The sequence below is a fragment of the Chrysochloris asiatica genome, unplaced genomic scaffold, assembly GCF_000296735.1.
Source record: "Chrysochloris asiatica unplaced genomic scaffold, ChrAsi1.0 scaffold00314, whole genome shotgun sequence".
NCBI classification, from domain to species: Eukaryota; Metazoa; Chordata; class Mammalia; order Afrosoricida; family Chrysochloridae; genus Chrysochloris; species Chrysochloris asiatica.
The window spans coordinates 374,834-390,487 of NW_006408832.1; the positions used below are offsets into that span (position 1 = coordinate 374,834).

Sequence of the window (15,654 nt, forward strand, 5' to 3'; positions counted from 1 at the left end):
CAACCATTTCCTTTTGGTACAGTGACTCTGTGTATTCCTTCCATCTTCTTTTGATGCTTTCTGCATCAATCAATAATTTTCACAGAGAATCCTTCAATAATAAAAGTCGAGGCTTGAATTTTTTCTTCAGTTCTCCCAGCTTAAGAAATGTTGAGTGTGTTCTTCCTTTTTGGTTTTCTGCCTCCAGATCTTTGCACATTTCGTTGTAATATTTGACTTTATCTTCTTGAGCTGACCTTCGAAATTTTCTGTTCAGCTCTTGTACCTCCTCATTTCTTCAATTTGCTTTAGCACCTCTATGCTGGAGAGCAAGTTTCAGTGTCTCTTCTGACATCCATTCTGACCTTTTCCTTCTTTCTTGTCTTCTCAATGACTTTTTGCTGTCTTCTTGTATGATGTTCTTGATGTCATCCCACAACTCTTCTGGCCTTCAGTCTTTAGTGTTTAATGTATCAAATCTGTTCTTCAGATGATCTCTAAATTCGAGTGGTGTATATTCAAGGTCATATTTTGACTCTCGTGGACTTGTTTTCATTTTCTTCAGCTTCAGTTTGAATTTGCATATGAGCAATTGATGGTCAAATGCAGTGGGAAAAGTCCTGGAAAACTTACAATCAAGTCACATGTAGGTATGAACCTGTACAAGTGTGAACATTCCAAAAGGAGTCTACCTTCTGCTTGCGTTTCAAATGTTGCTAGGTTCTCAGTCCTCGTGAAGACAAAGGGACTGAGCTGGGATGTACCCATGGGCTGCTGGGAGGATGCCCAGAGTGGACTCATAGCCCAAAAGTGACATCAGAAGGACGACGAGGAGACACAATAGGTCATGTATGAGTATTAAGTCTGAATGGGTAATTTTGTTTGTTTTTGTTGTTGTTGTTATGTGCTGTGGAGTCGGTTCTGACTCATAGCGACCCTGTACAGGGTTTCCAAGGCTGGAAATCCTTACGGGAGCAGAAAGCCTCATCTTTCTCCCGTGGAACAGCTGATAGTTTCTAACCGCTGACCTTACGGCTCGCAGCCCGATTCGTAATCACTACGCTACCAGAGCTCCTTTTTGTTTCTTTTGGAACCTCTTTAATAAATGTTTAAAACTTTTATTGTGGTTTGGGCGAAAGCTTTCAGAGCAAATCCATTTTCCATTCAAGACTTCATCAACGTGTTGTTTTGCGACACGGATTGCCATCCCCACAATGTGACAGCACACTTCCCACTTCCTTCCTGGTTCCCGTTTCCGTTCTGCCTTCTTTCCTCTTCCTCCCTGCCTTCCGAGCTCTATCCCTGGGGGAATGCTGCCTTTTTGGGAGCTCTCAGGCGTGTGTTCTCCCTGGTGTTATTGCTCACTTTATAGGCCTGTCTGTATTTGGGCTGAAAGTTGAACCACTGGGATGATGCTTGAAGGGTAACTAAAGGTCATAGTCTCAAAGGTTCCACCAGTCTCTACCAGACAGCTGACTTTAAAAAAAAAAATTATGACTTTCAGCTTCATACCACATTTTTCTCTATCTACAATTCAGAAATCTGGGTTATATGAAGAAAAATGTGGCATCAGGATTAGAGGAAGACTCATTAACAACCTGCGATATGCAGATGATACAACCAATGGTGTTTGCTGAAAGCAAAGAGGACTTAAAACATTTATTGATGAAGATCAAAGAGCACAGCCTTCAGTATGGATTGCATCTCAATGTAAAGAGGAAAAAAATCCTCACCACTGGACTAATAAACACCATTCTTATCAACTGAGAAAAGATGGAAGTTTTCAAGGACTTCATTCTTCTTGGATCAACTATCAGCTGTCAACACTCATGGAAGCAGCAGTCAAGAAATCAAATACAAAGGATGTATTAGGCAAATATGCTGAACTAGACCTTTTTAAAGAGTCGAAGAGCAAAGATTTCAGCTTAAGCATGAAGGTGTGCCTGACCCAAGCCATGGTATTTTCAATAACCTCATATGCATGCGAAAGCTGGACAGTGAATAAGGAAGACCATAGAAAAATTGAGGCATTTGAATTATGATGTTGGAGGGGAATATTGAAAGTGCCATGGGCTGCCAAAAGAACCAACAGATCTGTGTTGGAAGAAATGCAGCCAGAGTGCTCCTTGGAGGCCAGGATGGCCAAACTTTGTCTCTCATACTTTGGACATATTGTCAGGAGGGACCAGTTGGTAGGGTGGAGGGTCAGAGAAAAAGAGAAAGACCCCAGCGAGATGGATTAGTAAAATGGTAGCATCAATGGGCTGAAGCGTGGCAAGAATTGTGAGGTTGACCCAGGATCGGGCAGTGTTTTGTTGTGCTGTGCCCAGGGTCGCTGTGAGTCGGTACTGACTCGATATCAACAACACAATTCGGCAGTCCAGAGGCAGGCAGCACTGGAGATTTGGTGTGACTTAGCTCACTGCCTGTACCTTCGCTCCGAGGCTGACTTCCTCCCTCTCTGTGGCTTCTCATTGCATCCCAAACCCATTCCTGAAGAAAACTCCTAAGGTGTGGGCGGGACTCACTGACCCACTGGGACCAACTAGTGCCAGTCATTGGAGCTAGTGCCCAGGGAGCCTATCTGTAAATGGATGTTGTTGTTGTTAAGTGCAATGGAGTCGGTTGGTTCCAACTCATAGCGACCCTGCACAGGGTTTCCGAGGCTGTAAATCTTTACGGGAGCAGAACACCTCTTCTTTCTCCCGCAGAACCGCTGGTAGTTTCGAACTGCTGACCTTGCGGTTCACAGCCTGATTCGTAACCACTACACTACCAGAGCTCCTTGGAAAACTGAAACCCCATCCCAGGAAGTCTGGGGCCTTCCTGGAGCAGAAGAGAGGAATGGATGCTGGGAAGACTTCCAGGTAAATGACGTTGGCAATGTCGGTGGGATATTTGAGCCTTCCTCAAGAGAGCCCTGGTGTGTCACTATGGGTTAATGTGGCAGACTGCAAAGTCCGTTTCAACGGCAAGGTCGGTGGTTCAAGCTCACCAGGTGCTCCTCGGGAACCCTACGCAGCGTCACTATGGGTCAAAACCAATAGCACTTAACAAGAGAGTCCCAGGTTGTAATAAAAACATAAGGGACCCGCTTGGGAAATGCTGAAATCAAGAAGCAGATCACCCACCAGCAGCTGTTAGGAGGACACCACTGAAGGCAGGTAGATTTTACCGTATTTATCTAGTACGAGACTGGAGTGAGTACTGGGACTAATGTCCGGTGGAATCAGACTGTAAATTTCGGGAAGGATGGAGATGAACCAGAGGTTTCTTTATTGTAACCAGTAATGAAATGGCTGCAGAATAGCTCCTGGGCTGCACCAGTTACTTTTGACCTAAACCATCAAACACATCAGTTAGTTTTCCTTAAACAGCAACTTTGTGGATATGGTCATGGAGTGGTTCCAGGAGCGGCTGCTGAGTTTGAACCCCCGACCTCGCAGTCCAGTGCTTATCCCACAGCACCACACCAGGATTGTGGAAATTATTAATCCTTGGAATACTAAGCACAAAGTAGCTGCTGGTCCTTGGAGAGGTGATAAGAGCATTACTGGAAAATCGTTTTATTTTATAGGACCCGAATTTTACAGTGGTGTCCTGGTGTCCTGGTGCCATGGACTTAAGCACTGAGCTGCTAACCACAAAGTCAGCAGGTTCAAACCCACTAGCAGCTCCCAGGGAGAAAGTGGGGACAGTTCTACTCTGTTCCATCGGTCACCATGAGTTGGAATTGAGTCGAAAGCAGTGGGTGGGTGGAAAATAAAATGCAGACATTACAATGATCAATTTATTGTGAAACAGATAGCAAAAAATAATACACACAAAAACCCAATACACACAAGATACTACACACACACAGCACACACACAGGGGTGCCTCGGTCAGCAGTCCTAAGCGTCATGAGCACTGGCCATACTGACTTCCTAAAACTCCAGTGATTACTGCTGTCGGTAGCAGTTGAATGGGCCGACTGCTCCATGCACAATGGACAGAACACTGCCCCCCACCATCTCCAGGTAGATTACAGAGGGAACTGGTGTGATTCATAGGGTTTCCACTGGCTGCTTTTTTGGAAGCAGCTTGTTAGGCCTTTCTTCCTACTCTATTTGACACTGAACACTCGGCTGAAACCAGTTCAGCATCCTAGGAACACAAAAGCATCCACTGACACACAGATGGTAATTGTGCAGGAGTTGAATTGGCTGGGAATTGAACCCACGTCCTAGTGTGATGCTGCGGGTTAATGTACTGGACTGCAAAATCGGTCTGAACCACAGGGTGGGTGGTTCAAGCTCACCAGCCGTTCCTCGAAACCCTATTCAGGGTCGCTATGAATCGCATCCAACTCGACGGACTTAACTCCTGTAAGGAAGGCGAGAATCCTAATCTACCAACGTTGCAACCAACAAGTGGTTCTTAAAATCCAAATTCACTGCCATTGACTTGGCTCTGACCGATAGCGACTCTGTATAGGGTTCCAAGGTGGTAAACCTTCACAGGAGCAGAAAGCCTCATTTTTCTCCCAAGGAGTGGCTGGTGGGTTTGAATTACGCCCGTAATTGGGGTGGGTTAGCAGCCACGTCTATTCTCCAGTGCCAGCAGCCTTCTCTTGACTACAGTAATTTTCCGTGGGCATGCAGGTGGCCATGACAAAGGGATGTAGGTCAGTGATGAAACCTTAACAAAGCCAGGTGTCCCAGGTCAGACAGGTGCTTACAAAAAGGAACCCACTGTCCGGCCCTACCCACCCCAATTACGGCGGTCTCAGCCCAGCCAATGGCCGCTCTTGCTACCTGCAGCCAATCGAAGGAGAGGCAACTATGCCACGCCCGGCTTGACCAATGGGGAAGCAGATAGGACCACTGTGGGCAGGTCCTTTTCTGTATTAATGCCTACATGGCCAGGGTTGGGGGACAGAAGGTTCGCGGGGGGGGGGGGGGGGGGGGGGGGGGCCGAGCCTCAGCGAATAACCTCCCTGGACTCTGGTGTCCGGCTGTACGGACGGTAGTGCGACAGAGATCTCTAGAACCCGGGTGCGGCCGAGTCTGTAGGCTATGGAGACGGACAGTTCGCCGCCGTACGTGCCCCCACTGTTGGCACGCGTCGCCCCCGCGCTCTTCATCGGAAGCGCACGCGCCGCGTCCGCGTCGGAGGAGCTGGTGCGCGCGGGGGTAACTCTGTGCATCAACGTCTCCCGCCAGCAGCCGGGTCCGCGCGCGCCCGGTGTGGCCGCACTACGCGTGCCCGTGTTCGACGATCCGGCGGAGGACCTGCTGGTGCACCTGGAGTCTACTTGCGCCGCCATGGAAGACGCGGTGCGCGCCGGCGGTTCTTGTCTCGTCTACTGCAAGAACGGCCGCAGCCGCTCGGCAACCGTCTGCACCGCCTACCTTATGAGATACCGCGGCCTTAGCCTGGAGCGGGCCTTCGAGGTGGGCGGGCCTTCCGGGGACGGGCCCAATCACGAGAGCAGATCTTCCGGTGGGCGAACCTAGTGACAAGGGCGGGGCCAATCACTGGACAGAACTTCCAGGGGGAGGTGGGAGGGGCCTGATCGAAGGGGCGGGTTTTCGCGGTGGAGTGGATTTCAAGACTTCCGGGTAGGAAGTCGTTCTAAACCAAGGGCGTGTCTTTCATATGTTGTTAACTTTCGTAGAGTCTATTCCGACTCAGAGAGCGACACTTTATAGGGTTTCCAAGGAGCAGCTGGTGAGCTTGAACCACCAACCTTGCAGTTCAAACGACTTTGCAGTCTGACGCATTAGCCCACAGCGCCACACCAGAACTCCAGTGGGTTGTTGTTGTTGTCAGGTGCCATCGAGTCAGAACCGACTCATAGCGACCCCATGCACAGCATGGCCTCCAAGGAGCACTCTGGCTGCACTTCTTCCAAAACAGATCTATTGGTTCTTTTGGCAGTCCATGGCACTTTCAGTATTCTCCTCCAACACCACAACTCAAAGGCATCAATTCTTCTACGATCTTCCTTATTCACTGTCCAGCTTTCACATCCATGCGGTTATTGACATCTCTGCTCTTCAACACTTTAAAAAGTTCCTGTGCAGCAGATTTGCCCAATGCAATACGTCGTCTGATCTCTTGACTGCTGCTTCCATGAGTGTTGATAGTTGATCCAAGAAGAATGAAGTCCTTGACAACTTCAATCTTTTCTCCATTGATAAGAATGTTGTTTACTGGTCCAGTGGTAAGGATTTTTATTTTCTTGACATTGAGATGCAATCCATACCGAAGGCTGTGCTCTTTGATCTTCATCAGTAAATGTTTCAAGTCCTCTTCACTTTCAGCAAGCAAGGTTGTATCATCGGCATATCACAGGTTGTTAATGAGTCTTCCTCCAATCCTGATGCCACGTTTTTCTTCATAGACCCCAGCTTCTCGTATTACTTGCTCAGTGGGTTAGGAGGGCCCAATCTTTGGTCTTCCAGGAAGGACGAGACCCAATCATGAAGTGGGTCTTCCGAGCGGGGCGGGGCCTAGTCGTAGCGGGCAGACCTTCCCAGCCTTTCATCTCTGAGTGGTCCAGGGCTGTCCCCGCCTCCTTCACATCCCATGATCCCGTGCAGCCAATGGCTCTGAATAGCCATCCATGCTGTGGTACCTGCTTAGTTTATCTTTCAGACCTGTACCCTAAGCTCCAGGGTACAACTGCTTACACCTATGAATCTTCATTTTCATGATGTGCCCATTTGTCTAGCCACGTAGGGATTCGGTCAATATTGTTATTGTTAAGTGAAATACATAATTGACTGATTGCAATCTGTGTTATATTCCCATGTTCTTTTTGAAGTGCCTGCAACAAGTTAGTACTCAGAACTAGAATTATTAACAAGTCAGTTGATCATTCAAAAGAATTAGCTCATATTTATTGCAAGTTAATCAGTGTTGGATTAAGCAGTTCGGACCCACCAGCTGCTTCTCAGGAGAAAAAATGAGGCAGTCTGCTCCCCTAAAGATTTACAGCCTCGGAAACTCTATGTTAGGAGCTGTTCTACTGTGTCCTGTGTACAGTCACCATGAGGCAGAATTGATGTCATGGCAGTGAGTTGTAATCAGCCAAGATTTGATTTATCTTTCCATTTCCCTAAAGAAAACTTGGAGCTAACACCTGCCTGCATGTTTCAGGAAGTTTATTGGGCTTCATCTTCCAGGAGTACTCAGGGTACGGAATCATGGCAACCCTATGCACGTTATGAAACAATGCCCGGTCCTGCACCAACCTCACAATCGTTGCTATATTTGAGTCCATTGCTGCCACACTGTGCCAATCCATCTCATTGGGGTGTTCCTTTTTTTTAGACCCTCCACTGTACATTGTTGTTGTTACGTGCTGTCGAGTCAGTTCCAACCCATAGCAATCCTGTATAGTAAGCTTGAAATCTCCAACCTTGTGGTTCAAACTGGCTTTGCAGTCCAGTGCATTAACCCATTGCACCACAACAGGACTCCACTGGACATTAGATGAAGGAAACTGGTTGTACTGAAGCAGACGTAATGGTCTTAGAGACTCAAAGTGTTGCTGAAGTGGGGTGACTTTTTAAGACAAGAGCCATAAGACACCGCCCTGTCGCTTCAATGTCGGACACTAGAACCTAGACCATTGCCCACCACCATCACGGTGCTTGGATACATAACCTTTACTCGTCTCTTGCTTGCAGGCAGTGAAGCGTGCCCGTCCTGTAGCTGAACCCAACCCAGGGTTCTGGTCTCAGCTCCAGCAGTATGAGGACCAGCTCCAATCGCAGGTGTCTGCAGAGACGGTGATTCCCAGCAAGGACTACCCCACCGAGCATGCCGAGTGTGCTTAGTCCTTCAGCCTGTGGGGACAGCAGCCCTCCAGTGCCCTGCTGCATCCTCAAAGCGGGGATAGTTGGGGTTCCCATGCCTGCTTTCTGAAAGAACAGGTGTGAGGGGACGTTTGGACACTGGCCAGAGACTGACCCTTCTCAAGGCTTCTTCGTGTTGTCCTACACGAGTGTTTACTTTCCCTTTAAGCTGTGTAGTCCTGAAATGCAGTTTGGAAGGGCCTTAGATTGTGGCTCCGGGCAGGGAGCCCATGGCTGCTCAAGGCAGACGCCTTCTCTCAGTCAGCCACGGTTCACTACTCAGGGCTTGGGCAGGAAATTAGATACCACTGGAGAGGAATTTTTGGCAGAAAGAAACTGAATGCAGAGAAATTAAGGCTGGGGGCAGCCAGAGAGATCCGGAAGGACCTGAGAGATCGGCCACCCTGTGGCACTAATGTAGGTAACTCTCAGGAGTTGTCATAATCAAAAGCCTGCAGATGGTGTAGCAATTGTGGCTCTTCCTTCCTCCTGCCTCCCAACCTCCTGTGAGGACAGACCGCTCCTAGCAGTTGCAGACCTAAGGCAACAAATCCCTCCCCCCCCACAACCCCCACCAGCTGTTCTGATTTATTTGGCCTCCCACCTAACCCTACCCTATCGGCAGCCTCATGCCCCAGGCTAGCAATGATGCCTCCACCTAACCAATGGCTCAGTGATGACCAGTACCCCCCCCCGCCAAAGTGGAGCGTTTGTCAGAGTGTGGGGTGCCCCCTTCTACTTCAGATACCAAGGACCTGAAGACTTCAAAACTAACTGCCACCCACATGATGGCGGGGAAAAAGAAAACATCAAATGTGTGAATTGTAGACAATGCACTTAGCGGCTAATATATATGACGAAGATAATGCATAACCTACCATTGTTGTGAACTGCTGTTCAGTCGATTCCGACCCATGGTGACCCTGCATAGGGTGTCTGAGGAGTGGCTGGTGAGCTTGCAGTTCAAATGGCCCTGCAGTCTGGCGCATTAACCCACAGCACCACACCAGGACTCCTACTGTGGCTGGTGTTATTTCCTGAGTGCGTGGTTGTTACATGTCTTTGTGTCAGTTCTGACATGTCATGACCCCATGCACATCAGGACAAAACACCGCCTTGTCTTGTGCCATCCTCTTGTGACAGTGTCTGAGCCCATTGGCACAGCCACTGTATCAACCCCGCTCATTGAGGGTCTTCCTATTTTTCACTGACCCCTAAAGGAGCTCTGGTAGCATAGTGGTTGTGAATCGGGCGGCGAACCTCAAGGTCAGCAGTTCGAAACTACCAGCTGTTTCACGGGGGAAAGATGAGGCGTTCTGCTCCCGTAAAGATTTACAGCCTCAGAAGCCCTGTACAGGGTCGCTATGAGTTGGAACCGACTCCATGGCATATAACCACCACCTCGCACTTTACCAGGCATGATGTCCTTCTCCAGGGATTGGTTCTTCCTGATCACACGTGCAAAGTGTGTGAGATGAAGTCTGGCCAACCTCACTTCTAAGGGCCATTGTTGTAAGTACCATCAAGTCAGTTCTGACCCCTGGCAACCCTGTATAAGGTTTCTGAGGAGCAGGTGATGAGTTTGGACCGCCCACCTCACAGTTCAAACTGACCTTATGATAGAGTCTTTATCCCACAGCACCACACCAGGACTCCAAGGGGCCATTAGGAACACTTACTCGCATGTCTTCCTGCTACCTGTGTATCTCCTGCTGGAGAACATGCACCTTCTTTCCCAACCTCTGACCACATGTCCAGGGCTCTGCTGGCTGCCAGGCCCAGAAGTAGCCACAAAGCCTGACTGCCCTGAGAGCCAGGACAGCTCCCTCTATTATGATCCACAGGGTTTTCGGTGACTTCTGGAAGCCGACCACCAGCTGATCTTAGTCGAGACACTGCTGAAACCTGTTCAGTAACTCGGAAGCCCCCACGGGCAGAGCCCCGGTGTTTGCCTGGTGACTCAGTCACCTGTATAGCAAGGCAGTGGAACATGGATGTGCGCCATGCCCCACCAGGCAGACACATCCTCCCCAGGGAAGACGACCTGACCCAGCATAGCCAGATTGGGAGCCTGTTAGCCACATCAGTCCCCTTACCCTCCTCCCAAGCTGGAAGGCCGCAGGCTGACCCCCGAGGCAGATGGAGTGACCTCTGTCCTGTGTGCTCAGAACCTGTGATAGTAGGGAGGGAGTGGGCAGCTAGCTGCCGGCCCTGCACCCCATTGTAGATGGGGTCAGCCCACTCTTCAGAACCTGCAGACCACGTGGAATTTGCTCAGGGAAAAGCAGGGCGTGAATGTACCTACCTTGCGGGGATACTCAGGTGTCCAGGTTCCTTTAAGGCCAATGGGGTGGGGTGAAGGGCCCTGAGAGGCAGGCTTGGCTGGCAACCTCTGTCCCCACCTCCCTTGAGGCTGTGCTGCAGTCCAGGGTGTAATGCTGTCTCCTGCCACCAGGGGCGCAGGCAGGCTTGCTGTGGGGAGGGGCGTGGGGCAGCTGAAGGCCTGCTGGGAGGAGCATAGACACCCCACCACCTGGCCTCTGTGGCTGCTCGGTTAGAGTTCACTGCTCTCCCCTTGAGTCAGGATTTCATGACTGAGCGTCCCGTAATGCCAGGAGACTGTGAGGCCTGGGGTTCATGGTGAGCTTGGGTTAGGGATCAGAAGAGGGCATGTCCCCCCTAAGAGGACCTCTGGGGACCTGAGGACCCTGTGGGTGGCCATGTGATCAGCTGCCCTCCTCACTCCCAGGAGAAGCTTGCCCACGTGTCCTACCACCTCCACACCATAAATGGTCATGTGTCTATTCTTCAAATCACACCCCCAAGCATGTTCACATCCTACCCCCGACAGGTGTGGTCACATCTGCTACTCCCCACATGTAGTCACATGCTCCATCCCCCAGGCAAGGTCACATGTCCTACCCTCCTCCACAGACATGGTCACATCTGCTACTCCCCACATGTAGTCACATGCTCCATCCCCCAGGCAAGGTCACATGTCCTACCCTCCTCCACAGACATGGTCACATCTGCTACTCCCCACATGTAGTAACATGCCTCACCCCACCCCACCCCCACAGGTAATGGTCACGTGCTTACTCACATCCCCTAGTCATGATCGCATGCCCTACCCCCCACAGATAGTCATATTTCACCTCCCAGGTATGGTGGAGTGTCCCACCTCCTTAAAGGCGTGATCACGTGACACACACCCCAAGTGCTACCTGTGACAAGAGGAGGACACTGAGACACTTGAGTAACTCACCTGCTCCTCGGAGACCACGTGGGGTCCCATGCTGGGGAGAGGTGCTCAAGGTTTGGGGGAATGGAAGTACTCCCTCCAAAAGGTCCCTCTCTCCAAGAACTGGAATTCTTGTGTGATGACGCCTTTCTAACTCTCGCCATGCCCCTGAGTGGCTCCACTCTGGTGGACAGCCATGACTCCTTGTAGCGGGCAGCGGACATCAAGCCCAGTAGTGGAGATGGGGCAAGTGACGTGAGGGAAGCCGGCCAGGTGCCAATTGCCTCAAACTGAGCCTCAAAGCAGCCTGTGTTCTGGGTGAGCCAGCCTCTAAGGCAGCGCTGTCCAATCAGTGAACAAGGTCACCATCTGCACTGTCCACCACAGCACACTAGCCCCACTGGGCCACCGAGACCTTGAAATGGTGAGTCAGGATCTACTCACCAAATGCTCGGTGAGTAGATCCTGACTCATAACGCTCTATTGGACAGAATCCAACGGATCCGGAGTTGCTGAGGCTGTAAATCTTAAGAAAGCAGACAGCCTCATTGTTCTCCCACTGGGCAGCTGGTGGGTTTGAACCGCCAACCCTAGAATATGCTTCACCCACTGCACCACCAGGTGGGATGAATTATCTTCGGCTCTCTGTCGTCACACGTGACTAGAAGTGACCGCAGAGGGGAGCCCACCCAGTCCCAGGTCTTGACCGCCCAACAGCCCCAAAGCCACCATATTAGGCTGGGCGGGGAGTCAGCAGGCCCTCACTCCCAGAGGGCACAGACCACAAAGGCAGAGGCGCATTGGTGTCCACAGAGAGGGGCCTCCCGCCGCCAGAGGGTTTGGGGGGTACTCAAGACGCGCGGGGTGGAGCAGCCAAGGATCCGTCCCTGCGCGTCCCCGGCCCGGTCCCCGCGCCCAGCACAGCGCCCCCGGCGGTGGCGGCCGAGCGAAGCCGCGGAGCCCGAGCGGGGAGGCGCACGGCGCGGGGCGGCGGGCGGCTCCCGGCGCGACTTCCTGTTGTGCCCGCGCCCCGCCGCCGCCCGGCCCGCGCCGCCCATGGATGTCACCTAGCGCGCGCCATGGCGGCGCAGTGCTGCTGCCGCAAGGCCCCCGGCGCTGAGGCTGCGCCCGCCCGCCCGCCGCCTGAACCGCCACCCGCCCTGGACGTGGCCTCGGCCTCCAGCGCTCAGCTCTTCCGCCTCCGCCACCTGCAGCTGGGCCTGGAGCTGCGGCCCGAGGCGCGCGAGCTGGCCGGCTGCCTGGTGCTGGAACTGTGCGCGCGGCGGCCCGCGCCCCGCGCGCTCGTGCTCGACGCGCACCCGGCCCTGCGCCTTCACTCGGCCGCCTTCCGCCGCCCCTCTGCCGCCGCCGCTACCCCGGAACCACCCTGCGCCTTTGCCTTCGCTGCGCCGACGCCCGGGTCCCCGCCACCCCCGCTGCCTGCCTTCCCTGAGACGGCCGGCGAGCCTTCCTGCTGCCCACTGGCCTTCCGGGTGGACCCGTTCACCGACTATGGCTCCTCGCTCACCATCACGCTGCCGCCCGAGCTGCCAGCACACCAGCCCTTCCAAATCATCCTGCGCTACACTTCCATTGATGCCCCTGCAGTGAGTCCACTGGTGACCCCCAGGGCACCTGCAGAGAGGGCCAGGCCTCCAGACTGGCTCTCTCCCACCTGCACCGGGGTCCTGCCTAGATGCCTTCTAGGAGGTCTGAGTGGTGCTGGGGAAGAGGGATGGGGGGGGGGGGGAAGAAGATTGAGCTGGACTAACCCTGCTGCTCTGGCTCCCAAAACTACGCGTATGTGAGTGTGTAGTGTGTGTGTGTGTGTTGGGGAAGAGGGATGGGGGGGGGGGGGGACATGTCGCCAGGAGGCCTCCCTGTTGAGGGGACTGGAACTGCTGCTAAACCCTGTCTGCCTGCATTGCACCGAGCCCTGAGGGCACCTGGGTGACCAGGTCTGTTCTGTGTTGGGCTTGACTGTGACAATTGGCTTTGGAGCCCCTTGGTAGGGGATGATAGTGCTGAGACCATCACCCCAGCATTCAGGGCTGTGGGCATGGGTGCCTTCTGCCCCAGAGACCCTGCCAGAGATCAGGTGGCCAGGTGGGCATTGCGGCTTCTGGCCATCCCCATGGTGAGACTGGCTGGCGGTCAAGATGGAGAAGGGCTTTGCTGAGTTCTTCCTGTTGTGTGTGGGTTTGCCCCAGAGTCCACACACGCATGAGGTTCTGGAAGGTCCAGGCTGTTCCATTAACACTGGGTGCACACCGTGACCGGCTGGGGCTCATGAAGGACCCGCCCAGGCCTCACACACACCTCACCACTCCAGTGCTCAGGGCGCTGACAAGTGACCACTATGTGCCCAGCACCCCTAGTTCAGCAGTGAGGAGGGAGGAATGTGGTCTTTGAGCCAAGAACTGGTCCCCTCACAAGTATGGCCACTCACCCTTTACAGGGTAAGGCCCAGGCCCACGTTGTAGGAGAGCAGTGCCGTGCCTCACCTGTAACCACCTACATGCTGTGCATGGCCTCACAGCTGTCAGGACCTGTGGGATCAGGAGTGTACCTGGCATCTTCCAGCCATGTCTGGGGTGGCTGAGGGTCCCCACCTTGTGCTCATTGCTCTGAGAACGTCTTTGAGTTGACCTCAGATTCTGGTGACAGGCAGAGTAATCCAGGGACAGTTCACTGCAGTCAGTTCAAAGGCACACCTGAGCCAGACCCAAAGGACTCTTGGTGGGTCCGTGAGTTGAGCACTGGGCTGCTAACAGAGAGATGGATGCTTCAAAGCCATCAGCTGCTCCAGGGGAGAAAGCTGTAGCGGCCCACCTTCATAAAGATCCCCAGCCTTGGAAACTCTGTGGAGCCATCTGACTCTGTCCGAGGTGGTTGCTTTGAGTTGGAATCGACTCAGTGAAGTGGGTTTGGAGCGAGACCCTAGGTGTCCCCCAATAGTCCCTAACAAGGTGCCTTGTCCAACCCATCTTTCCCCGGAGCGCCTCACCACCCAGCCAGCTCTCCAGGCCCTGTCTTCCCCATTCACAGACTCCTTTCTCTCTTTCTGGCCTCCTGGGCAGAACAGCTAGGATGGGCTGTACCCTCAGAACTTCTGAGAGGGTGGCTGTCCCTGCTGTATGGTGAGCCTGCCCACTTGTTCACAGATCTGGTGGCTGGACCCGGAGCTGACTTACGGCCACTCCAAGCCCTTCGTGTTCACACAAGGCCACTCTGTTTGCAATCGTTCCTTCTTCCCCTGCTTCGACACGCCTGCTGTCAAGTGCACCTACTCAGCCGTTGTCAAGGTGAGACCCCAGTCCTACTGCGTTGTGAGCACGCAGGCTGGGCAGCCATGGGCACCTTCTGCTTGTTATCACTGGCGTGGTCACGAGGTGTGTCCTCCTCACTGTGGGGAGACGGACTGGTCTGCAGAAGGCGGGGGAGGTGGGGCTCCTCACAGACAGGCCTGACCAAGGATGGAGTCCCTGGGCCCAAGGTGAGGCCCTGGACTTTGGGGAGCTGGGTCCCCCGACTAGGGGAGGAGCAGGAGGCCCCAGACCGGGAGGCTGTGGTCCTCTGTGTGGGTTGGACATTCTTTGGTTGATGCAAGAAACTCTCTGGTAGGCTTGTGGGGTCCCCAGTAGGGAGATTCGGGGTTTCCCAGTGACGGGCGCAGGTTTGTACCCTGGGCTGCGGGGGCCCTGACAGGTGGGCCGCCTGCTCCTCAGTGCGGGCGTCCCGCAGGCTCCCTCAGGGGTACAGGTGCTGATGAGCGCCACCCAGAGCTCATATGTGGAGGAGGAGGGTGTGTACCATTTCCACATGGAGCACCCGGTGCCCGCCTACCTCGTGGCCCTGGTGGCCGGAGACCTGCAGCCCGCGGATATCGGACCCAGGTAGGGCCCCTACTCTCTGGTTCTTGTCACCCAACCTAGGGTGGAGGGTCAGCCCCTGCATCTACCTTATTGCCACAGCCTGGGCTCAGCCCTACCAGGCCAGACCCCCCTCCTGGCCCTCAGACATCAACTGCAGGTCTCAGCTTCCTGGATCCCCAGCTCCCTGCTCACTGTACCCCTGCCAAGACTACTGACCCATGCCATGTCCACCCAGACTACTGTGGATAGGAGACATGGCAGATGGGGCCCTCTTGTATAGATGCCACTTGGTCCCTGCTGGGGACTGGGGCATGGCCGGGCGGGTGGCAGGTGGGGGCCGAGGCAGGGAAGCTGTAGGCTTCCCAGGGGAGCTGGGGCCCAGCCCACCCTCTGTGCACACAGGAGCCGTGTATGGGCTGAACCATGCCTGCTGTCCACGGCCACCAGCAAGTTGTCAGGTGTGGTGGAGCAGTGGCTTAGTGCAGCCGAGAGGCTCTATGGGCCCTACATGTGGGGCAGGTAGGTCCTGGGGGGGTGTCCATACATGTGGGGCAGGTAGGTCCTGGGGGGTGTCCATACATGTGGGGGTGTTCATACACGTGAGGGTATCCATACATGTGGGGGTGTCCATACATGTGGGGCAGGTAGGTCCTGGGGGGTGTCCATACATGTAGCGGTGTCCATACACGTGGGGGTGTCCATACATGTGGGG

The 15,654-nt window shown here is 53.7% G+C and overlaps 2 protein-coding genes across 2 annotated transcripts in view; both read left to right on the forward strand.

Moving 5' to 3' along the window:
* Positions 1-5,036: 5,036 nt before the first annotated feature.
* Positions 5,037-7,808, forward strand: DUSP28 (dual specificity phosphatase 28). The gene is made up of 2 exons (XM_006875222.1): positions 5,037-5,414; positions 7,659-7,808. The coding sequence occupies exons 1-2, from the start codon at positions 5,037-5,039 to the stop codon at positions 7,806-7,808; spliced, it is 528 nt and encodes a 175-aa protein (XP_006875284.1).
* A 4,338-nt stretch (positions 7,809-12,146) lies between these two features.
* RNPEPL1 (arginyl aminopeptidase (aminopeptidase B)-like 1) overlaps positions 12,147-15,654 on the forward strand; it is a 7,808-nt gene continuing 4,300 nt past the window's right edge. The window contains exons 1-4 of the mRNA XM_006875200.1: positions 12,147-12,674; positions 14,232-14,372; positions 14,812-14,963; positions 15,345-15,461. Of these exons, the coding sequence (XP_006875262.1) occupies positions 12,147-12,674; positions 14,232-14,372; positions 14,812-14,963; positions 15,345-15,461 (938 nt within the window). The remainder of the gene's footprint in view (positions 12,675-14,231; positions 14,373-14,811; positions 14,964-15,344; positions 15,462-15,654) is intronic.

Bases quoted from the DNA above. Each gene is read 5' to 3' on its own strand.
- DUSP28 (XM_006875222.1), top strand. From the start codon at position 5,037: ATGGAGACGGACAGTTCGCCGCCGTACGTGCCCCCACTGTTGGCACGC. The intron at 5,415-7,658 runs GTGGGCGGGCCT...TCTTGCTTGCAG, and splicing joins GCCTGGAGCGGGCCTTCGAG to GCAGTGAAGCGTGCCCGTCC.